Here is a 26,425-nt window from a genome sequence, read left to right on the forward strand (position 1 = left end):
TACCATTTCAATGAATTTAAACAAGGAGAAATGTTAGAATTGTATAAGGAAGTAATACAAACGGCCAACAACAGTATGGAGTGTTATAAACCTTATATTTATTGTATATTAATTTCCCTTCAAACATTAATACGATACATAATGAGACACCAATTACTAAACTGTCAGTCAAAACAATTCAGGTGGCAATGGATACGATTGTGGCTTTAACATAGAAAACAACAATTTTACATTTACATTTATTTGCTTGACAGACGCTTTTATCCAAAAAGACTTACAACAGGGGTAAACATAATTGAGTAACATTAGACAAGGGCCTGTTTTTTCAACAAGTGTGTAGGACAGGCAACAAAAGATGATTGCCACAAGTAAAAAGATGTAATAACTAATACATTTTCAATCATAGATTAACAATCGATAAGGCAATTAAACTTAATATAACAACAAATCAGCCAACAATATGAAAGATCACAGAGCAAAGTTATTTTTAAATCAGTTTTCAAGAGAGAGACTTCAATTGCTTCTTAAATACATTAACGGAGTCAGGAGTTCAAATGGAGTTGGGCAGCCTCTTGTACCAAATTGGAACTAGACAGGACAAGAGTCTGATTGTGACTTGACTGTGAAGGTGCTGATCCACTGATTGCTCTATAGGCTAGCATCAGGGATATGAACGTAGTGCATGCTGTTACTGGTAGTCAATGACCAATGTAGCGACCTAAAGAGAGGAGTAACATGTGCTCATCTCGACTGGTTTAAATACAAGATGGGCTGCTGCATTCTGGATCATCTGCAGTAGCTTGATAGCACATGTGAGTGCTCCTGCCAGAAGTAAGTTGCACTAGTCCAGACACAACAAGATCAAAGCCTGGACATGCAGTTGTGCTGTACACTCTGTCAGATAAGGTCTGATATTGTGGATGTTGTACAACATGAAAATATGGTCAGAAAAAGATAGCTGCTCATCAATCACCAGCCCAAGGTTGCATACTGACTTGGCAGGTGTGAGTAATGGTGAGCCAAGCTGTACAGAGATGGAGAGTTAAACAGATTTGCTGTGTTAAGTTATTACATGGACCCTGGTCTGAATTAGGAGTCCGGTAGGGATTAGGTTTGGAATTGGTGTTCCCTTTAAATTACAAACATAACATTCTTAACCTTTCTTAATCTAATTCAGGATCACAGGTGTCTGAAGTCTGTCCCAGCAACACTGGGCACAAGACTGGAAGCAACCCTGGACAGGGTGCAAGCCCAGCACAGTGTCCACACAAATACACACTAACACAAGAGGCCATTACCAGTTAATTTAACCTACTAGTCTTTGGAGTAGTGGAAGGAAAACTTCAATGCATGGAATTACAGCCCAAGATGCTGGATCATGAGATGACAGCACCACCCCCTTAAACTTAAGAAGTTTATCTGTCTACTTTTTAACATGCTTATCCAGTTACGGGTTACAGTCAGTAAGCGTCTTGCCTGGAAACCTTGAACATAAAGAGACAACCAGCTCTGGACATGTTGTCAGTCAATTACAGTGCACACTCAGAGTCACTCATACAGGGTCATTTTAGAGCTGACATTTAACTCGGGGACGCCTACGGAAAAATGAGGTACTCATATACATCTTAAAAATGACACAGATTTTTAATGTCTTGGAGGCTGTTAAATTCTCACAGGTGGAAAGGAATGAAGAAATATTAGGTATATGTGCTTTGTGGGTAATGGGGCAAAACTCTGTCCATATTGTAAAAAAACAACTTCATTTTCGTTCTGTAAAAAGAAAACAGACTTGGGAACCAAAGCAGAATTCAGAACAAATGCACATACAGGTGCGCCTATCAAGACCAAGAAGAGCCATAAGGAAATCTCGACTATTCAATAAATGAGAAAAAGATAGTCTGAACAGCCTGTTTCCTGAACAAGGCGGAAGACTACATTTACCATGATGCTTTGCGGGCTAGAGTCCGGAAGTGATTCTTTCAAAGGAGGCGAAAATACAATATGCGCCGGTAATTTCTTTCTATATGCAGTCAGTAGGTGTTACACGTGATAAATAATGTTTATGTGGTGTGATAATCATTTGAACCGATGGTTTGCATTTTTGAATTCAGAGGTTTTAGAAAAAAGAGACATAAAAGATCAGTTTTGCTTTTGTTTCGTATTTCATGTGTTGTATACGTGTTTTATTTATAAAGCTGCGAGTCAAGACGTAGAAAGGATCAGAGAAACAATCTCTCGGTGCTCTTACAAATCAACACCTCGAGATCACCTCTGATAAATAAAATCAATAAATACTTTCCTTTTGCAGAGTCAGCAGCCGGTTGCTTGAAGCCGAACCGCTGCCAGAAGAACAGGAGACTGAAGGGGAGCGGCAATTGCACAACCTTCTAAGGCAGCAGTTGGACACCTCTGTTGACTTCCAGCAGTAAGTGGTAATCTATTCTAAGGGCGGGGTAAATTATCACTGTAGTGGGGTAAACTGTATACAGTTTGGATTGCTCTCTATTGTATAGTATACACAATCTGACGATCCATCCAGCCGTATGTATTGAACCCACGTCAGAGCTGGAGCCCATCAAATACACGGCAGGAGCCAGCCCTGAACTGGGCGCCGTTCAGTCATTTCTGTGCATGCCAACACTCCTTTATACAATGCAAAATTTTTCAGTTTACTTAACACATGTGCATGTTTGGGAAGTGGGAAGAAGACCCATTGAAACGCCGGGAGAACATGCACACAATACACAGTAAGAGATTGTGTTGGAAATCACACCGTAAACAGTGAGAAGAAAATCGATATGGAGTGGGCCATGTAGTACTTCTATTTAAATTACTCTTCAGTCAGGTCTGGTTGGGGAACATGCACTGGTACAGTGCATTGTCGCACCCACCACATGATAAAACAGCTCTGGATCCAGACACACGGTCCAGTCCCACCTCCTGGAAATGTGCCACTAAATCACACAATGGAAGATTTTGCAATACAACTGATTAAACTTGCACTATAATATAGACTCAAGAACTTTAAGTTATTTAATACTTATTATGTACATAAACAAATATAGAGTAATGTGAACAGACAATTGAATCAAATGAACAATTTAAACACATTGGCTCAGTAAACAAGCTGCATAAATTCATAGATTTGTATAGGGGTGGCTTCATTTCTTTCTCTTCATCATCAAGCAGGTACTCTGGTAGGGCAAACAATATACATCCCTTTGAATGTGTCTGCATACATGCACATGTTTGCTTCTGTGTGAGCATTTGTGTATATTTAAATAAATGATTTATATTAAAAGCTACTTGCACAGAATTTTTACAAATCAATATGTCTAGCCCAATGGTTAAACAAAGCAAACTTTAAAAATCCTGGTTAAATTAAGTCCTTTCTATGACAGCTATCATTGGACATAGGTCAAAGTATTGGACCAAACTGGAGGCTATAACAAGTTATTGTTTCACATAGGTCTCAACGTTCAAGACAAATATATATCAGAAACTGTTTGTTCTAAAATGTTTTGTCTTTATTGGGATGTAGTTGTCTGGAAACTCTACACAATACATAATTTTATGAAAAAAACATTGTAATTTTTGTAGTTGTTCTGGTACTCGACACAATGAATGCATAATTTTCTAACAAAAACTGTTATTTTAAGAAATGAACATCAATTTAAACACAAAAAAACATAAAGATTCCATGCTGAAATCAACTTTCTTTACATTCTGAACATTATAGAATCATAATCTGAACTACACTCAGTAACAGATTTTTTTTTTGCCATCAACAAACTTCCATTTTACATGGAAGTAAATATCGATGGATTTGTATTTGTACGTACATAGTTATATGTAAATGGTAGATTTTGAACACAGTATTAAACTGAACTGAACAAGTTACATCAAGATTACATTCATTGTCTGAGAATCTGCTTGTTAGGTTCTGCTCCCAGTTCTGTTTCAGGTTATTTAAAGGTGTGTTTTTGTCAAAGCACTGGAGTAGTTTTGACGTACTTCCTAAGTATTGATATTTTGTATTATAGTTAACATGCTGTAGCCTCCTTAGTGTTATGTTTACCTCAGGAAAAACAAGCCAAAAATATTGACATTTTTTTCAACAAGAAAAAATGTTCTCTAGCAGAAGCATGTATATAACAAAACATCAATATAAATAAAGTAGAAAATGTGTGTCTAGTGTCCACTGCTGTAATTGTGAAGATTTACTACACATCCTTTTTTGTGATATGTTTTGGGATAGTAGAATTGTGTTTCTTTGCACACATGTATTTTTTTCTGTTGTTTGCACATGAGAGAGTAGAATATCAGTCTCTGACCTGCATGATCAATGTGCCCCTTATGTTATTGTGGGCTAACACAATACAAAGCTTAATGACTTCCACAATTCCCCTGACACAAATATCAACATTTGCCACATTTTAAATAGTGCTTAGGGGGCTAAGGTCTTGCTTGTCCTTGTAGTTGATCACAGTTATTTTGCCTTTTTGCGATGTAGCTACTGTTACACCATGCTGGGGCTTCACACCACCAAATTCACCAGGCATATCGCCGCAGTTTGGTCATACACTGCCATATCATGCATCGGATTCACTTTCCATGTAAACACGTGATGACCAATTTACATTGTCATCACTATCACTCGATTTGAGCAATGTGGATACACTGTGTAAAGCATCCAATAAGAAAGAAATGATCAGTTGTCTTCCCATAGTTAACCATGACAGTATAAGTTCAGAGTTACATGCTTCATTTCACCATTGAAATTTTGAACATTCACCACCCAGTTATAAAACAGTATATTAGGTAAGGCTGGATCTCACTCTACTCAAGGTCTTTGATGAAATATTTTTTTCAACCATGGTTATTTCTTAGTTCACATAAACTTTGCTGTACATATTTAGCTTGAATACACCTTTAAACTGTTGTGTGATTGTAACCTTTAGATATGAAAACTGGTGTGAAGCAGTTCAAATTTGTACTATCATGTAGAAACATTTAGTGGGAATAATGTGCACTTGTTCAAATTGTTGTAAAACCCATTGATTTTGTGGAACTTGCTGAGCACATGATGCCAAAATGATGACTCCAGGTTTGATATAAGATAGGAGTGGTAGTTATATTAATAGTAATGTCATATGTATACATAGTAAAGTGAAATTTTTGCTTGTGTCTGACTAATGTTCAACCTGCCACAACTCCCTGGTGCCATAACAAACTGAATAGTTTGGGTATTACTGTGTGGTCACGTTGGCAAAATACATAGGAAAAAAAAAGGCAGTGTGCGCCGTGGTTACTCTCTCAGTTGGGTATTACCATATCATAATCTCTTGGACCAATAGCTGAGTTTTCCGCATTCGACTTATACAACCAACATTATAAAACGTACGTATATACGGTAAAATCAAGTCCCGACTTATCCGCGAGTATATACGGTAATAGAAAACAGAAATCAGACTACCTAAAAAAACCCTTTACTCCAGTTTCATACATGTATGATAGTCCTAAAAAAGAATGTTTTTTCATACAATGCTGTCTTTTTAAATAACAGATTAGGTAATTAATATAATTCATTTATTCTTGCTTTAATAAACTGTTGAAATACATAGTAGCTACTCATATGTCGTTTGTATTGAGCATTGCCATTTCAAGTTTTCTTAGATAGATAGATACTTTATTCATCCCAAGGGGAAATTCTTCTTTTTTAAATTCCTAAAATCTCTAGTAAACTGCACAAATAAATGACCTCTGAAATATATTTTTTTTCAGTAGTGAATGGAGTTAAAGGTGGCCTTGTAGAAAGCAATGACCTAGGATGAATGTATTGCCATATTTACACGTGTACCACTTGCAGATTTTTCCCCAAAAATTAGCATTAGAATCTATCTATCTATCTATCTATCTATCTATCAAATCAGGTGCACGTCATGCACGAGGAAATGTAATTCTGTAATGTTCTTCTGCTTGGGCTCGTTCACTCGCACTCTGTCTCACTCGCTTGCTCGCACATTCGTACACTCTCTCTCTCGCTCGCTCGCTTCCTCTCACTCTCTCTCTCTCGCTCGCTCGCTTCCTCGCACTCTCTCTCTCTCGCTCGTGCACTCGCGCTCTCTCTTGCTTGCTTGCGCTCTCTCTCTTGCTTGCTTACTCGCGCTCCCTCTCTCTCTCGCTCACGCACTCACTCTCTCGCTCGCTCGCTTGCTCGCGCACTCTCTCTCTCTCGCTCGCTTGCTGGTGCTCTCTCTCTAAACGCTTCCTATACAATTACAACACGTGTCATACACGGGGCAAAACGATTTTCCCGATTTTTTTGAGCATCTCTCATATATGTTTTTCTTCTGGTTCGTCCTGCTTCCTCTTTAAAACTTGCCCCCCACACACAGTCCCCATGGCATTTCTTGATTCCTTTTCCTCCTCTTCCAAACCATTCCCCACGCTGCCTGCGGCCTCCCATACACCCCCACGCCGCTTCCTATTCCTCCTTCGGACTACTGCGTTCCCCGCTCCTCTCTCATGACCCCATTGGTGTCACGTCACTGCCCACGTGACCTTTCACTTCGGCCATGTGTGTGCCTGGGAGTCTTTTCCATAGCCTGCTATAGGAAGGTACTTTTTCGACCATTGGCATTGGTTTCGTTCCTTGCTATTTTCGTTATACTGCGATGGTTGTTTCCTAAGCCTTTGTTATAAAATGAACAACAGTATCTTCTCTTTTGACGGGTTTTTGTACAACGTCATCTCTATTCCGGGATCCGGCAACTGCCTGTTCCTATCAGTGGGTTATTTCTTGACACAAACGGTTGACGAAGGCAATGCACTCTCATTACGACACAGGGCAGTAGATTTCGTTGCATCACATTGGGACAGATTTGGAGACGTTCTTCCTGTCATTCTTTCCAATGCAAGTCGAATTATCACAAGTCATGAGTACTATCAATACATGGCAACATCTGGAGTTTATGGTGGTGAAGCTGAGATTCAAGCTCTTTCCAAGATTCTCCATGCTACCATTGTCATTTACTTCAAACACGACCCCAATAGCCTTGCATTACATTTGCAAAGATTTGTGTTAATCTACAACAACCAGTCTTCAGCCACTGTCAGATGTATGTGGCTTTTTCTAGGGTTAGATCTTTCGACTCATTATCTGTCGTCTCCAGCAAAACCTATTCACAACTGCGTCTTTCAAGAAGTATTTCTTTTTTCTTGATATCTGAATTCCCTTCTCACCGTTTTCTGTTCCTATTCTTACACCACCGTATGCTACGGCTGGTGACGACTAGTAATAATTTAATCCATTAAGAAATTAGAGGTCCAAACCAAGATTTACTTAAAATGGCAAACAGTTTCTCCCATTTAAAGTTGTTGAATACCTTTTCATTTTTAGACACGATGAAGCCACATGGAATTCAGGAACAAACAGTGGACATATTACAAATCAACATGTTGTAGATTAGGAAGCGACTGTATTGTCATTCCGTAAAAAAAGCACAGTAGAAATAATGGGATTTTATGAGTAAAAACATTGGCAATATCTTAAAAGACTTCCTGGTTGTATGTGCCTCTTTCTGTTCCAGACTGGGTGTTATAAAAATGAATATTATTCTCTGTGTCAGTTTTGTTAGTGCAATTCTTCCTCTTCATCTTTCCCATAAATAGTGGTCTAATGTTAGGTTACTCCCATCTAAGTTCTTATGTGACAAAAAAAATGATCTGCTATTAAACACAGAACTGTGATGCAAAGCAAGGTTAATAGTGAAGTTTCCCTTCCGGATTTTAAAATACACTATTGGACAAATACACTGCATCTAGCCATGCAATGGATGCCCATCCAAAACCCCCCAATCTTTCCTCATGGGTAGCATTGGCATTGAATACAGTATCTCCACATTCTCTTCCACCTCTACACAACTGCCAGTCCTCTAATTACATATGTACATACAATAAAGTGTAACATGAACTGGCTTCTTTGTCCTTGTTCAATATGACATACTCCCACCCCTATTGTCCACCACCCTGTCCTGCACATTGGAGGTAACCCCATTACTTTCCAGCCCCAAAAATTAACGGATTACATGGTTTTCATATTCTGTGTCATGTATTTGATAACTCAAACTTCGAAGATTGTATTGCTAAAATCTTCCTTCTCAGTCCCTTCCTCCTGCTTTCTTTTATCTATAACTTTGTTCTGTTTCTAAAGCAAGTAGGATTCCAATCTCATCTGCACTTGCATCCCACCCTTTGTATTAATTGTCACTTATGCTACCCTGTAATTGCAAACTAGTGTCAACATCCTATTCAGTAATATGCGAGGCATGTTATCCCATCATACAAATTAATCAGTGTGGCAACAGGATCACCTTTTTATGCAATACATTTCTTGAAAATTAGTTTTTAAAAATTCTGTTTGATGTTGAAAAATGCAAATTACTAACTGAACCCAATTCCAGTCTGTGTATCCTTTATATTCCATTCACAGTAAACCATATTCTACATCTTCAGCCCCTGCTTGTTTTGGGGGCTTGACCTCTTAAGTTTTCTCTTCTGCATATGAAATGCATGCTCAATTGGATTGAAATTGGGTTTGATCATACAAACATTTTCCATTTTTTTTAATAATATGTTTGGGATCATTATCTTGTTTTAAACTCTGTTGGGTATAAAAATACAAACTTGAAACTTTTTCACTTTCTAAGAATGAATTATCATCTGAAATTACAAATATGTGTACTTAATTCTTCTGAGAAGCCAGACATTTGGCTATTTTTATATTATTAAAAAACTGTTTTTTTGGATTTTGTTATTGCATTAGAAATTCTAAAGTGTGTCATTCATCACCCAAATTGTCAAGATTTCCCAGTTTGTAATTTTCTGTTAGAACTGTTTACAGTATTGTGTTGGATATGTTAGGGAAAGTTTTTGGGAAAACATGTAGTGAGAAGTCAAGCAAAATGACACTTTTTATTGGCTAACTAAAAAGATTGCAAAATGCAAGCTTCCGAGGCAACTCAAGCCCCTTCTTTAGGCAAGATGTAATGCAAGCATTAAATAATTCAAAGTGATACCTTTCATGTCCACAAGATGGCAGCATACTTTATGGATTTGTTACGTGACGGTTTTGTGTGTGGCTTCAGTCAGTAGTGTACAATGAAGTGAGAGAACTGCCTCACCGTGGAGTACATGAACACATTCACTGACTCATTCTCAAGGAATGGTATGTTTCTTAAGTACAAGTAAAGGAACATGACACTTGTTATAGGTAAACCAGAACTAATAGAACATTTCAGTACATAGTGGTGAAGGGCAGGGCAACAATTTTCCCGCAACAGAATGCCCATCCACATTTACTCAGACTCTACTGTCCTGCTGTTATTGGTCTATACCTGATTTTGTATTATAGGTTTATAGTGTCCTTATTGTCACATATACAGAGTATAGTGATATTCTTACATGCACGTGCTAATTAACGTGCAGCATGTTGCACAGTTCAAGTTCTGTGCTCGAAGAACTTACTCTAAAAAAAAAACAACTATTTACACTGTGTCCTCCAATATATAAGCCATATAACTGCAACACAAGTCTTTCCATAAAACAGATGTATTTCAGATGAAAAATATAAAGGGACAGGTTAAAACTACTTTCCATAAAGTGCCTACTGTAGTATTACAGAAAAAGTTCTGCAAATTATAAAAGTGGAAACTTAGCTGAAATTATTCAGTTTGTTTAAAACAATCTTTGCTAATTCTCTGAAACATTACTTGCATTGACCTTCTTGAACAATCTGGAAAAGTTTATTCTGGGCGGTTGCATAACTAGACACTTTAACAGACACTGTAGATGGTGCCAGTGCAGCCTTGTGTTTGCCACCAGTAGTATTCAAAGTGACTAGAGTTCCCTTGCTTGTAACTGAATGTTTTTATTGAATTTCTCAGGAAAGCTTGCTCCATCACAGGGCTTACTCTGGGCACACTGCAGTTATAGAAAAGTGGAATGTAGCAAAACTGGATGCCATCATGAAAAATGCCCTCTAGGAGGTGCTCTTTTAAAGCACTTTTAGCCACAAGCTCATTCCAGCACAGTGTGCTAAGAAGTGCCTCTGGAGATCTTCTCCACCCGCTACTATCAGGCATATCAATTCTTTCTCTAGACAGCACAAACTAAATGCTGAATCCCTTTAAGTTCATTTTGCAATTTATGCACAATACAGTATTTATTGATTGATTGTATTATTTGTCCTATAAGTTTGTACTCTTGTTTTTGTGTTTCTTCTGCTGTAAGTATCTAAAGTTCCCCTTGGGTTCCATAAAGGCTATCTAACCTAATCTAACTTTGCTGATGTTAGTATAACCAGAGATCTGTGTCTTTCAGTTAAAAAGAATTACAGAGTTGATGTTTACACCTTGATGGGAGCTCTATGACCTTATACAGTAATCACTACTAGTGATCTGAATATTTTCATCATCATTTCCATTTATTTTTTGTGATGGTGTTATCAGTGATGTGTAAGTACTTTGGTATACAAATAGTCTCCCTGCTGCCTGCATTGTTTCCATCAGAGTTTATAGAGAAGCCCACTAAATTATCCATCTTTCACAATTAGTGGTATGATTCAGTCATCTTTGTGAATGGCTTCTGTAGTTCACATTTTGAAAATGACATTACAGGTCTAATATTGCCTTTGATTTCCCATTCTTTAACTATCTGAAGGACATGCCTTGTTGTACGTCATAAATCTCCAGAACAATATTTATGTCAACTAGAAGAGCTTGTACATGTGACAAATTACAGCTTGTATGTCTTTGTAGTGGATCAGTAGGTGAGGAGGTGAGTGGAAAGTGGTAACCATTAGGCAAAACTTTCTTTGCATATCCACTTGTCAGATCTGATTTACAATGTCCTACAAAATGCATTCCAGGATAGACAGAATAGCAGAAGAACTTGGGGAAGAAATCCTTGAAATGGAGATGAAAGGCTAGGCATCTTCTATGAGCAAATTACATATTATTGGATTGTGCATGATCTACTCTGCACAAAATACAGAAACTATGCGATTATGCATGTCATTCCACACCTCAGACGTGTGTTACAAGAGTCTTTTTAAAAGGCTATAGCGTGAAAGTGGTTAATTGGATAATATGTAAATAAAAGGTAAGAATCACAACAACAATAGCTGTTACTTCACACAAGTGTAGATAAGCTATCATATTTCCATTTTAGTTTGTGATCAATATCTTTTGGATAAATTCATACTGTATGGTATTATTAAGTCATGCTCATTTAGAAATTAGGCTTTGTTGACTTAACACTTAATGGTGAAATAAGAGTCATTAAAATTTATGCGTTCCTAGAGGATTACTCCATCTAGCAGAAGAATGTTGCAGATTTGTGCGATATGTTAATGTTAATGCAGGGAGAACACTGTTACTTTCCGTGCAAAATTACAAAGCTGCATTTGTATCTAAAAACTGTTTTCTTCAAATCTGTGACCCAAAACAAAATTAGTTTTTATTTTTTGACATATGAAAAGCATTTACTTTGGTTTGCAAAAAATGACATTTTGGCTGCACTTGTACTGGTGGATGCACTGAAAATATTTTAGAAAAATTTAATTTGTGTTGTAAGGTCAGGTCAGGTTAGGGAGCATGCACTGGTAGAGTGCATTGCCACACCCACCACACAATGAAACGGCTTGGGATTCTGGTTTGCAACATCCCAGTCAGACAGTCCAGTCCCACCCTCTGGAAATGACCATCTATCTGCGGAAGCCAAGTACTATGTGGGTGTCCCCTTGGCCTGGTCCAGCCACTCGGGTCCTCAACAATGAGAATCCTGCAAGCCAGATCACCCTTGGGGAATCGCACCACATGGCTGTGGTGCCATAACTGACACTCCCTCACGATGCTAATAATGTGCTTCATTCGTGACTCCATAAGCAACCGCTCATTCAATACAAAGTCAAACCAGTGGTACTCAAGGACTCTCCAAAGAGACACAGTACCAAAGGAGCTCAGTCTTCATCTCAGGTCACTGGATAGCGTCCATGTCTTGCAACCAAATAGCAAAACAGGAAGCATCATTACTATAAAGAGTTGGACCTTTGTCCTTTTTCAAAGATATTGGGAGCACCACACACCTTTTTCCAATAACGTCATGACCCCACTTGCTCTCCAAATCTGTCTATTGATTTCATAGGTAGAGTCACCAGAGACATGAATGTCGCTACCAAGGTAGGTAAACTTCTCAAAAAGGATGACACTTTCTCCACAGGCAGACACATTACCGATGGCTGTGCCCAAGAGGTCATTAAAGGCCTGGATCTTGGTTTTTATCCAGAACACTTGCAAGTCCAGACACTCAAATACCTCACTCAGTCTCTCAAGCTCCCTCATTAGACCCACCATTGACTCCGTGAAGACCACAGCATCGTCAGCAAGTCAAAATCAGTGAATCTCTCTTCACCATCAGATGCCCCACAGCCACTGGACCCCACAGACCTGCCCAGCATGCAGTCCATGCAAACATTGAACAGAGTTGGAGCAAGAACACACCACTGACAAACCCTAGAATCAACTGGGAAAACACAGAGGTTCTACCTCCACTCTGCAATGCACTCACAGTACCAGTGTACAGGCTGGCAATGATACCCAGCAACTTTAAGAAATTCCCACAAATTCTCAGGATGTCCCAACAGGGCAGCTCAATCAACTGAGTTGAACACTTTACTAAAATTGACAAAGGCTGCAAAGAAACTCTCCCGATATTCATGTTTGCGCTCCATGAGAACTCTTAGTGCCAGGGTAAAGTCAATGGTAGACTTATTAGGTTTTGAAACCAGACTGCTTCAGTTGCTGGTAGGGGAGCAAGTGATCACGGATCCTATTGAGGATGACCCTAGCAAAGACCTTAACTGGCACCGAGAGCAGTGTTATCCCCCTGTAGTTGCCGCAATCCAGGTGATCACCCTTCCCATTCCAGATAGGGATGACAAGCCCCTTTTTCCATTCAGTTGCAGGTCTCCCAAATGGAAGCAAAAATTGCTTGCAATGCCAGGAGAACAGCCTTACCACCAGCCTGGAGAAGTTCACCCAGGATACCACAGAGCCCTTCATTCCATAACCTCATCTGGTTCACCACCTGTGCAGTCTCAGTGAGATTGGGTGGTTCACAACTAATTGGAGCATTAGCCTCAAGAACTGTGGACACAGAGACATCCACAGGATCAGCTTTAAACAGCTGCTCAAAGTAGCCATCCCAGCAGGTCACAACTATTCCATTAGATGTCCTGACAGTGACACTCTGAGGAACAGATTCAGATCTGCATAATGCTTTTATTCCTCTGTAAGCAGGACATGGGTTACTAGACCATAGATCAGGGGTGCCCAACTCCAGTCCTGGAGGGCTGCAGTGCAAGTTAATTAAAATTAATTCAAAAGAAGTTAATTAGCAGTAAAAACAGATCACTAATTAAGAAAAGGGTTCGAAAACCTGCAGCCACTGCGGCCCTCGAGGACAGGAGTTGGGCACCCCTGCCATAGATGATGTGTCACTTACTCAAAGATTCCTCTAACAAAGCCTCCTTATGTGTCCTTCAGAGCCCTCACAGCCATCCTTCTCAGTTCCCGGTACAGACCGGAGTTGCCATCAAGCCATACAAGTGCATGGCTTGTAAAAAATTAAGATAATTTTTACAAATTACTTGCCTAAAATTTGTGTATGACAGGTATTGATAATTTAAGTAACACTTAAACATAAAAATATTTTTATGTGAGCCATGCTTTGTTGACCACATCTTCTAATTGTTAATTATACTTAAACTTGTCTGTTTACTTTCACACATTATAAATAATGTACTCTTATAATGTATGTCACTCAAACACTCATTGAAACCAAAGTAAAACATTATTTTTAATTTTGTATCTGTAAACTGGAAATTTTCAAAGTCAAAACCAGTAGATCTTAAAAGCTATCTATAAAATGAACAGAAATATAGTACATTCTAAATTATTATTTTTAATGTACTTTATTGAAGTTTGCTTCACTGGTGGTTTCTGTTCTTAGTCCTTTTAAATTAATGAAAGAGAAGAAAATTCCACCATTGATTTCTAAAATCACACAACAAACCAGTCCCCAAGTACCAACTAGATTATTAAAATACTAGCTCTTATTCTGCAGCTGATACTGAATGTAATTATTAAATTACTATTATTGTGCATGATTCATTTAAAATAGCTAATTTTAGACCTTTATTAATGACTCCAAAATTTGACCTTAATGTTCTTAAGACCTGTAGACCAATTTTCATTTTATCTTTTCTCTTTTAAGTCAAGTGTAAAAAAAATTGCAGTGTTACAACTTAAGCCATAAAATTCACAACATTTAAGAAAAAAAATATTTTAGGTTTAATGGTGGCTTTGAAGAGTGAAACCAAAACACAAACAAAAGATTAAAGTGCAAACAAAAAATGAAAAAGCAAACAATAATCAAAATAGAAGTGGCATCACTAGAAAAACGGGGAAGTGGGTGGATCCATATTGAAAACAAGAAAATCCCAAGAAGGCATTTCAATGAAATTAATAAGTCTACTCAAAACATTTTAACTAACTTGCAGACGTGAAGCTTAAACCTTAAGCAGTAGCAGTCCTTGTTCACTGGCAGACATTTTATTTTTTTCTTTGTAAACGGCAGGAAAACACATATCTACTGTATGTGTTTCTGTCTAAACTATTATTTTTCACAGTACACATTACACAAACATGCCCTTGAGATATTAGTAGCCTTGACTTGCAAATTTAAAGAAAGAAGGGCTAGCTACAAAGCCAAGAATATATGATAATTCTACCACACTGAGCCAAATGTCCATGATATACTGTATATGTCATTATATTTGCTGACAGAAAGTGAAGGAGGACGTAAATAACATCTGGAGGTAAAGAAACTTATCAGTGCATATATTAGAAGGAGGCAAACTCCCATATTTGAAACGCCATTCAATAATTATCACTTTTCAAACAGTTTACTTAACATAAATTTTCAAAAAAACAATTAAACAAGCCCATTATAATTGTGTCATTTACATCAGGGGTCTCCAACTCTGGTCCTGTGTGGTAGAGCTTCTGTGGCTGTAGGTTTTCATTCTAACCCTTTTCTTAATTATTGACAAGTTTTTGCTGCAAATTAACTTCTTTTCCCTTCATTTTAATTGACTTGTATTTTTGAGATTTAGTCCTCTGAATTGCTTCATTTTTTCCTTAAATAGCACCCAAACAGAATTGAGATGTGAAGTATTTCCACAAACTGTTTTGTTTTTCTCTGCATTGAGTGACGTTCACAAATATATTTTTGTGATTTCTTTATTGAAATCTGAAAAGAAAAATTCTTAGTTCTAATTTTTTGTTACTTTGTTTAGTATATCTGTTAGGAATAGTAGTGAATTTCAGACTGGATGTAGTAAAATGTCTCTAGTAGCTGGATTGTATGATTAATTTCTAGGAAAATAATTGTAATTTTTATTGGTGCATACTGGCATTATCAGGATTTACCTCTTCTATCTTGGAAAACAATACTTTTAGCTGCCTTGTAGTGGGTGGTTAAAAAAGTCAAGTATACCAGTAGTTTCTTTGATTATTTGTTAAACAGCCTGGTAGCCTTTGCTGTTGGGACAGCAACATAGAAACTGCTTGTCTGTGTAGTAAAAGCAAGAATTGAATCTGTGTGAATTTATAGTCATTTTCATACAAAACCTGCAATTTGTGCTAGAAAAAAAAATCAAACAAATTGTACAATTATGTAGTGGATACTGAAATAAAACGAGAAACTCAAATGATTTATTCAGTTTCACGAATTGTAGTGGATCTGGAGATTATACTGGCCTCCACTGACTAAAAGATTAAAACCAAAACTTAGCTGGACATGCAGTACATCTTTCAGAAATCAGATTTAATCACATAAACAAATGGAAACCAGGGGATTAGTTTAGAGCTACAAATTGAACAAACCCGAGGTCTGAGTGAAAATAGTAGTAAGCAGAGAATACCACAGAAATACTGGAAAAATGTGAAAACATCATAAGGACTGTTACTGAGCCACTTGGTCTATAATGCGGCAATGCTATCCAGCTATGAACCTCAATGCCATCCTTGATTTTGAAATTTATCAGAATAAAAAAAATCTATATATTCACAATGTATATACTGTATATGTGTATATATATATATATATATATATATATATACATATATATATATATATATATATATATATATATATATATATATATATATATATATAATGTACTGTATAGCAAAGCAAGTATATTAGTCCATGCAAAACAATGAGTCATATTCAGTATGTAATTCATTTAAAACATATTTATTAAGGGATGGAATTAAAAAGAATTAAGACGTTTTAAATCACCCATACATCATAGAAGTATAGAAAGCAAAAATGTGTAAAATGTAGTTGATTCCTGCCATTTACTAATTATTTTGTAAATGTTGTGTTTGACTTAATTTATTTTCAGATGTTTAGCAAAGAAAAGATGTTTTGCACCAGCAGCACTGTACAAGCCTTTTGGAGAGCAGGCCGCAGGTGTGCGCAGCCTGTCTCAATTTCAGGTTCTTCAAGATCAGGAAAAGGAGTTTGCACAGCTAAGGGATCTTGGACTCACTGATTCTGAGATAGAATTATGGCTGAATAAGGAGACAAAACAGAAGGTAAGGAGTTTTGTTTTTTGATAAAAGTGAGCTTTTTACTATTCACATATACTCAAATAATTAATTCTGTCTTCTAAAAACACAACAATGGTACAGTAGCTGTATACTATCTGAATAGTGTGCCATGGCTTCATTATGAAAGTTTGTTTATAGTATCCTTTACTAAGATATACTGTATATGTGCACACAAACATTTCGGGAAGCATTGTTGCACAATACCTAATATTGCTACCTCATAACTTCAGAGCCCCATGATAAAATCTGGCTTATCTCTCTAGAACAAAGGTGTCAGACTCAAAGCCTGGAGGGCTACAGTGACTGTAGGTTTTAACTCCAAATACTTTCTTAATTACTAACCAATTACTGATTTCACATAAAAGTACGTCTTGTACAGAAGCCAATTAGTTGGGTGGTGTCACATTCACTTTTTGTTAAAAATCTTTAACATCACTTGAAGAATCAAGCACCCAGTGTCTCAGTTAAAAAGTTGTGAAAATTAAAAGGCTGCAGTCTCACACAAAAGCTGTCTACTGTATATACTTAGAATAACAAATGCTGTTTTATTATGATACTTTTATAAAGGCATCAACTGGCATCGTCAAATGCTGCTTTATAATATATGATCACATTAAATAATGCATTGACTCTAATGTATATACAGTTGTGTAAAAATTTTATTAGACTATGGGGCTCTGCCCCCTGCTCGCTTCGCTTGCCAACCCCCAGGCTGGCACTACGCTCTAGCCAGTTTGTGGCTCTGCTGCTCGCGTATGGGGAAGCGGTTGTACAATTTAACAGATTGTTATTTTCATGGGAATTGTTACATATGCATAATAGAACTATTTTACACTACAGCGAGTAATTAACCAGAGTAAAAAATAGTAAAACGTAATAAATTGAAAAAAAATTGTTTTATGTTGCGTTAGAGGTATTCGTTGTATTATACGTTTTCATTCTGTTTGGCTTTGAAATTAACACCCAAATACTTTTTAAACTTACACTTTTACTGTAAAACTTCGTTTCTTTTCATTTCTTTCTCTCAAATAAACCGACTTTTTCGAATGTTTGTCCCTGTGATTTGTTAATTGTCAAAAGCTATTCTAACGGGAAACTGCAAATATTTTAATACGAATGACATATAAAGATCTCCTTTGGTTATCCACAGAAGATGTACTACATTTCCTTTCTTGTCACCTGTTAAAATTTTACATGTCAGAATTGTTCGACCAATTTTGAATACAACTAATCTTGCCCTATTGCATACCCCATCACACAAACATAAATTACGCAATAACATTACGATACATCCTGCGTTCAACAGTAATTTGGCCAGTTGAGGACCGGATGGTGTTAATGGTTGCAGATATTCTATGGGATATTGTAAGTTGATTTTTTCATCTTTCGCAACATCGCCACCAACTGTTTCAGCATAGTCTATTGATACACATTTAACCAATTTGCCGTGTTACCAGTCAACAGTTTTCGCGTTAATTCGTTTGACTTCATCGTTTCTCGGTGCCAGGATTTCCCGTGTACTCATTTCTTCTGTTGATAATCCCTCTAGATGAAACTCTTCAATAAGATAACTTTCTTTTATTGGGAACTTAAAGTGAGGAAAGCATAAAAATTTATAAGAGCTGAGAGTGCAGGAACTGTGTCTGAAAAAACCATTCACACGAATGAGAGGTGAGAGGACCGTGGGCCTGGGCCATTAACCATAAATGGTTGAGAGGAGGACGGGACTTGGAAAAAATCTCTTGCCAATAGTCTTGTTTCAAGATTTTCTTTTATAATAGAGAGACTGTACTTAAAATATTCAATAAACACATACATCTTTATTTTTATTTTAAAGTGTTGGAAATAATTGTCAGGACATACCTGCTGATGAAAAATATGGATGAAAGTTACTTCCATGCTGAAAAGTAAAGTTAGGAGCAAAATGTTCTCTATTGAAATCATTACATATCCACCCAGACTAGACGAAAGGGCCATTCACACCTTTTTAATACAATTTTTTGTCATTTAACTGAATGGAAAGTAGGTTACCTATCTTAACCCTCATGCAAAGGGGAAAAAGTAACCTGATGAGAATAACATTTTTAGTTATTGCAGGAAATATTTACATGCATCACTTAAATCTAGAGCATGAATTTGGCAGAGTGGCCAGTATTCCTTTTAAAAAAAGATTGTGATACAATAGAATAATGCATTAGTTCCTCCACATTGTAAATATACGTACTTGTACTTGAAACAGATTAAGTTTTTTTTTAAATCAACACCATGAGGTTTTGGTTAAATTTTAACTAGTTTGTCAATAACATAACCACATAATAATAGATTTCCCTATGTTGGTGTTATTAAATCAAGTTATTTTTGACACTTATATCTTATTCAATGTTTAAGTACCACATAAAAGTTAACTACTTGTTCAGTGCCAAATTCATATTCAGCAGAAATCCCATTTGTAGTAATTGCAGCAATGTTTATCATTGCAAAGTGGGCTGACTATGGCTGCAAGTAGACAAGCTATAAAGTTTCACTACAAAGGAGGACTTTGGATCGCGCTTTGGATCCAGTTTGTTTTCATTCCGCCGGACTTACTTCGAGTCAATCATCGCCAGAGGCCCCGGGGTAGGATTACATCATCCACCACATGCCGAGGATTCACGGTGAGGTTGTTCCATTTGTTCCGGGAAATACAAACACATCACATATATGTTGACCAGTCATCCGTATTCAGGACAGTTATATACTCGGACTCAAGTTCATGATCATTCATTCCGTAGTCATTCATTGTTGTTGTTTGTGTTGTTTTGTTATTGTATATATATATATATATATATATGTGTATGTATATATATATATGTGTATATATATATATATATATATATATATATATATATATATATATATATATATATATATAGATACAGATACATAGATATAGATATAGAAATATAGATATATATATATATATATACATATACATATACATATATATATATATATACATATATATATATACATATATATATATATACATATACATATATATATATATATATATATATATATATATATATATATATATATATATATATATATATATATATACTAATAAAAGGCAAAGCACTCACTCACTCACTCATTCACTCACTCATCACTAATTCTCCAACTTCCCGTGTGGGTGGAAGGCTGAAATTTGGCAGGTTCATTCCTTACAGCTTCCTTACAAAAGTTGGGCAGGTTTCATTTCAAATTCTACGCGTAATGGTCATAACTGGAAGCTGTTTTCTCCATTTACTGTAATGGAGATGAGCTTGAACGCCGGGGGGAGTTTCATGTGACATCATCACGCCTCTCACGTAATCACGCAGTACATAGAAAATCAGGAAGACCTCCAAAAAGCGCTGAAGAAAACATGCATTATATAATTGAGAAGGCAGCGAAACAATAAGAAACGAAAGCGAGTGACATATACAACCATATTCATGAGTTCTGCTACTTCGGAAACAAAGCACGATGTAAACCTACACTTTAAATTAAGTTCATAGACAGGCTGCTGCTGGCATTTGTAATTTAGTGCCTGCCCATATAAGGCCGTCCGTCAGCGGCAATCCAATATCAAACTCCCACTAAATATTCACGGGTTAAGGACTGTGCTTATGCAGAGGAAGATGAGATGGTCAGCGTGGTGTTTGGCACAAACTCAGCGAAACTGCGAGAAAAAGTTTTAAGTGCCAGGACTAAGGTAACATTAAATACAGCCATGGACATAGCACGAGATGGCACCAGCACAACTGGGGAACTTCGATGCATGTACACCGAGCGGCTCACGTGAACTGACGCAGTGCACAGATAAAAAGCAACAGTTCCAAAGAGCGTTGAACAAAAACCGAATTACACAATTGAAAAGGCAGCAAAAAATATGAAGCGTCTGATACATACAAGCATATTCATAAGTGCAGCTACTGTGGAAACAAAGCACACGGTGGAAAAAGTCAATGTCCCGCTAAAGGAAGACAGTGTAAAAAAAACCCGTGCATGCAGTGTGTCAGGTCTTGGATAAAGAAGAAGACGAGCTGTTTATTGATGCAGTAAGAAACGAATCGATGAATGAAACCTGTCATCTTTACAACGATTGACAAACACGGAATGTAACTTGAACACAACACATCCTACAAATACGAACCTGATTGAAAGAAATAATGATAATCAAATCATTGATAACAGCAACACTCACAAAACAAATACTGTATATTGACAGTCATGTTACGTTATTTTTAAAATGTTCCCTTTTCTTTTTCTAGCTTTTTTAACACACTACAGTAATCCCTCCTCGATCGCGGGGGTTGCGTTCCAGAACCCCCCGCGATAGGTGAAAATCCGCGAATTAGAAACCATATGTTTGTATGACTATTTTTATATATTTTAAGCCCTTAGAAACTCTCCCACACTGTTTATAAATATTCTCCGCACAGTTATACAGTAAACCCTTGTTTATCGCGGTTAATCCGCTCCAGACAGATAAATGAATTTCCACGAAGTAGGATTCTTTATTTATAAATCTAATATTTTCGAAGTTAGAGCATAGAAAACCTGTTTACGACCTTCTAAATACGTTTTTTAACATTATTAGAGCCCTCTAGACATGAAATAACACCCTTTAGTCTAAAGTTTAAACTGTGCTCCATGACAAGACAGAGATGACAGTTCTTTCTCACAATTAAAAGAATGCAAACATATCTTCCTCTTCAAAGTGCGCGTAAGGAGCAGAGAATGTCAGAGAGAGAGTAAAGTAAACAATGAAAAATCAATAGGGCTGTTGCGCTTTTAAGTATGCAAGCACCGCGATAAAGCAGCGGCAATGAAGGGATCAATGCGAAGGTAGCCTTTCAGCATTTTTTACAGGAGCGTCCCTATCTTCTAAGCAAACAGCCTCTGTGCAAAAGCCCTCTGCTCACATCTCCTCCGTCAAGCGCAGAGAACGTCAGAGAGAGAGAAAGAGAGCTTGAGATTAAAGCAAACAATCAAAAATCAATAAGTGTGCTTTTGGACGCACCTCGAAAAAGCGGCATTTCTTAGAGGAGCGTCCGTATCCACTAGGCAAATAGCTTCTGTGCAAACAGCACCTCTGCTCACACCCCCTCCGTCAGGCGCAGAGAATGTCAGAGAGGTGAGATAGAGGCAGAGACAAGCAAACAATCGAGCTAGTGATGGGCCGCTCGATACTCAGGTTTCGACACTGTGTCGAGCTATCGAAGCACTGGAGATCGAAGCACCGCTTCGAGGCTTGCTTCAAATGCGCCCGTCACGTGATTTTGAGCACGCTAGCGTAATGACGTCATTGATATCCGCGCAGTCAGCAGTCGATTTGGTCAGTAACTAGTCTGCTGAAGTGCTTTGGCTCAAAGCGTAAATAGCGGTTGTCTGTGTTATATTGATAAAATACGCTAACCCGAGTTCAAATCCTAGTTGGGGCTCGCATATGTTGAAATAAGGATTTTGTATAAAACAGTTAAGTAGTACTTGTTTGAAAGTTAACAAATATATTTTGGAGACATTATGAACGATTTACATGGGGCACCTTTTTCCTCGGTGTGGAATTGTGTCCACCAAGAATCTGTAACAAATCGATGAGCATATTTTGCGTAAGGTAGCACGTATTGTAACAATCCAGAATCTATTCTACCCCATGTCGATCATATCACAGAGGCTAAGAAATGCTTCACTAAAGCCGACGTGGTCATTACACCAGTATATGCGCAAGACATTCCTCATTAAACGTTTTTACTATTCAGTGATTCCCAGATCTGTTGCCGATTTGTATTATTGATTTCCAAAAAGCAATGTGAGTAAAAGCGTGTTCTGCATAACTAATCACAATTGTCTTTAAAACAGAATCAGCGCCATCAACAGTGTCTTCTGCAATTTTAGGAAAGCCTTGGGATTTCTGCGTTAATGAGACAAAAAAGTTGTAAAGAAACTTTGCAAATTCATCCAAAGGTGAACGTAAAGATCACTCAAGTACTGAGAAGAAGGAGAAGCTGGATAAGCACATCTGGAGCCAAACTTTCAAAAAAGCACCTGACTTTGTCATGAACATTCCTTTAGTTGTGAATTCATCTTATCAAAGGCTGCGCTGGGGGGGTAAATAAGTAATCTTCCGAAGTGCAGCACAACAGAGTAAATAATTGATGTAAATAGAATTACTGAAAGACTAAGTTTTTGCCGTTTCTGTATTCTTAAACCATCTTCCAGTTACACAATCCCCCGCAGTCAATGTCACATTCAATGTTCTCTGCTCCTTAACCTGTCTTGTTACCCAAAGCATCAACACTCAGTTTCATTCAAGGCTTTACCGTCCTTCCTTTCATAGACATAAAATAAAACACATTTCCTCTACATGTCCAATAATAATAGTAAACTTGCAGGAACGAGAAAAGCACAAGATGGGAATATTTATGACAAGAGCCTGGACATCAGGATGAGAATGTGCCTTGTCACCCGTACGTGAGCTCGTCTGCCATCCCTCGGTTACACTGGCACACGTTACACTCGGGAGCAAATGCAATGGAGAATATCATTCAATCTATCAATCAACATTTATTTATATAGCACATGTTCATACAAAAAAATGTAGCTCAAAGTGCTTTACAAAATGAATAGAAAAATAGAAGACACAATAAAAAATAAACATAAGTCAACATTAATTAACATAGAATAAGTAAGGTCCGATGGCCAGGGTGGACAGAAAAAAAAAAACTCCAAAGGCTGGAGAAAAAAATAAAATCTGTAGGGGTTCCAGACCACGAGACTGCCCAGTCCCCTCTGGGCAATCTACCAACATAAATGAAACAGTCCTCTTTGTATTTAGGGTTTTCATGGAAGGACCTGATGATGATGGTCACGTAGACTTCTGGCTTTCAGTCCATCAATGTTGGTGCATCAGGATGCTTGAGTAGGTGGTGGTGGCGCAGGCCACCGGAAAAGAAACAGAAGAGAGAGTTGGGGTCAGTATGGATTTTGGAGCCACTGTGAATAGTTATTATGAAGAATTGAACATACAGAGTATCAGTATTAAGTTAAAGTGAAGTTATAAAAGGCCATGTTAAAGTAATAACATGTAATAAAGTAATACCGACAATGTACACCTTCAGAAGTGGAATAAATCGACTGTATACGTAGAACATTTCAGATAAACGATGAATTTTGTTAATCATAAACAATGCAACATAACTATTATATGTGTTGTTACTTTTTATTTATACTCACCAAACGTTACAGATCTACATGGGAAATGAACACAGGTAATATGTTTATAATCATTCTCACTAAAAGACACTGTCAAAATATATTAATGAGAAAATTGAGACACATTGGCCTTTAGGAAATATAAAAAAGTGTGTGCGCTGTCACTTAGGACAGAATGCATTGTTAACGTGACGCACTCTCTACTGACACGATGTCACGAAAAAAGAAACAGTGCAGTCCATGCTAACTCAAATCCTCCTTGATGTTTGACCTAATGATTAATTGTCAATATCAAATCGATAAAATCATTTTAAGAAGATGACAAGTCTGCTATAGTCAGTTTAATCAACGCTACTTTTAAAAAGTTTCCTTATACAGAATATAAAACAGAATCTCAATGATACGGGACTCGCGAGTAGTAACGAATAATATGTGACACTGAGAAATTATAATTCCTAATAACGGGAACAAGTAAAACTACGACTTCCTAAAACGGACACTGTAAATGTAGGCATTTCAATAAATAATTTAGGAGACTTGTGTGTGCATTTCAATATCGATTTAAGAACTACGTAGGCCACCTGTTGTACTATAAACGGTAGCTCAAGCAGCACTTAACAGTAAATAGTCTAACAGGACAATGACTGACTGAAACGAAGATGCTGCGCAACAATTAAGGTTCACACTGTCGTTCTGCATGTTTAGAAGGTTGGCTGAAACTGTTTATAGCGAATTGTCCCAAGTTGGAAGTGCCATATAGCGATCAGACACGAAAAGACACATTTAGGCATAATGGACAGTAGTATATTTTTCTACAATACAAATTCAGTACGACACCTGGGTCTCCAAACACACAAATATGAAGCTTATTACATTTTACAGTGAAACTCTTTACATACACAATATAATTAGGGCGTGTGCCACCTGCCCGACTACGGTGGCCCAACCTTCCCTCGATAGCTCGATTCGCTCACTATCCGTCCAAGCTTGTTAAATGGAGGAATAGAAAAAAAACTTTCACAAGAGGAGGATCAGCGACACGAACCTGAGCGACAACACCACTGAGCCACCTAATCCGGATAATTAACGAGCTCTGCACAACTGAACTACTACTACTGTTCTTACTGCGGCGGATGAAATATGTTGTTTGACATATGCACGTTAAAATGGTTTAATTGATACGAGAGTATCATTGTTGTATTCTCCTAATGAAGACGAAAAAATTATATGTATAGATGTATACTATATGACGACGGTTTTGAACAAAATTAAGTGTTCCATAAAAGGTTGAACGATTTACCTAATCTTTTCATATATATATAAAGTTAATATATGACAATATATCTTTGACACTATGTATCAGACAAAGGAAATCACAGCAATCCACAAGAACAATAATTAATTCTCAGCAACTACCTGAATTGTAGCTTAACCATATCAACTGAAATGTGTAATGTCAATACGAATTACAAAATATAACTAGAGAGTTAAGTGTCAGATAGACTCTCAAAATTAAGAGGTCAATGCCTTTCAGTGTGCTGAGGCTTTACAAAGATTCAGTAACCAGTGACCATGTCTGCTCGAAGCCCTATCATGATCCAATCTCGGTACTACGCATGTCTGAGGCTTCAGTAGCCGCGTCATCATCTCAGTAGTACGCATGTCTGAGGCTTCGTGCCCGTTCAAAGCCTGTCATGACGCAATCTCATTTTACGCATGTCTGAGGCTTCAGTAGCGCGTCATCATCTCAGTAGTACGCATGTCTGAGGCTTCGTGCCCGTTCAAAGCCTGTCATGACGCAATCTCATTTTATGCGCATGTCTGAGGCTTCAGTTGCCTCGTCATCATCTCAGTAGTACGCATGTCTGAGGCTTCAGTGCCCCGTTCAAAGCCTGTCATGACGCAATCTCATTTGTACGCATGTCTGAGGCTTCAGTTGTCTCGTCATCATCTCAGTAGTACGCATGTCTGAGGCTTCGTAGCTCCGTCATCATCTAACTAGTACGCATGTCTGAGGCTTCGGAGACCCGTTCAAAGCTCGTCATGACGCAATCTCAGTACTCTGCGCAAAGCTTCCACTCATTATTTGTTCAACGAGCTCCCGTTTGAAGTAGGCTACATATGGCATCAACAGAGTTAAAAAACTCAACAGAATTCCCATTGAAATGAAAGTTTGTAGATGATCAATACATGTTAAATGATCGTGCCCGATTATACGTTGTGGCAAAAAATAAAATTATAAATTATACATCATACAAACGCCGACTTGTTGAATGCATAATGCTGCAAAGAAGAGCTTTAGCAATACGGGTGACGACACATCTCTCACTATAATACTCTCCTAAATATCCATTCTTAGCCTCAACGTTTTCATGCAACACTGAAGGTATGTCATATAGTATACATCTATATATAATTGTTTTCGTCTTCACTACATACATACA

The 26,425-nt window shown here is 37.4% G+C and overlaps 1 protein-coding gene across 1 annotated transcript in view; it reads left to right on the top strand.

Annotated features, from left to right (window-relative positions):
* The first annotated feature begins 1,966 nt into the window (after positions 1-1,966).
* Positions 1,967-26,425, top strand: part of rbm41 (RNA binding motif protein 41) — a 75,216-nt gene continuing 50,757 nt past the window's right edge. The window contains exons 1-4 of the mRNA XM_039765897.1: positions 1,967-2,009; positions 2,309-2,425; positions 16,535-16,727; positions 24,372-24,396. Coding sequence (XP_039621831.1) covers positions 2,002-2,009; positions 2,309-2,425; positions 16,535-16,727; positions 24,372-24,396 — 343 coding nt within the window. The 5' untranslated portion in view covers positions 1,967-2,001. The remainder of the gene's footprint in view (positions 2,010-2,308; positions 2,426-16,534; positions 16,728-24,371; positions 24,397-26,425) is intronic.

The sequence above is a fragment of the Polypterus senegalus genome, chromosome 10, assembly GCF_016835505.1.
Source record: "Polypterus senegalus isolate Bchr_013 chromosome 10, ASM1683550v1, whole genome shotgun sequence".
Taxonomy (NCBI): domain Eukaryota; kingdom Metazoa; phylum Chordata; class Cladistia; order Polypteriformes; family Polypteridae; genus Polypterus; species Polypterus senegalus.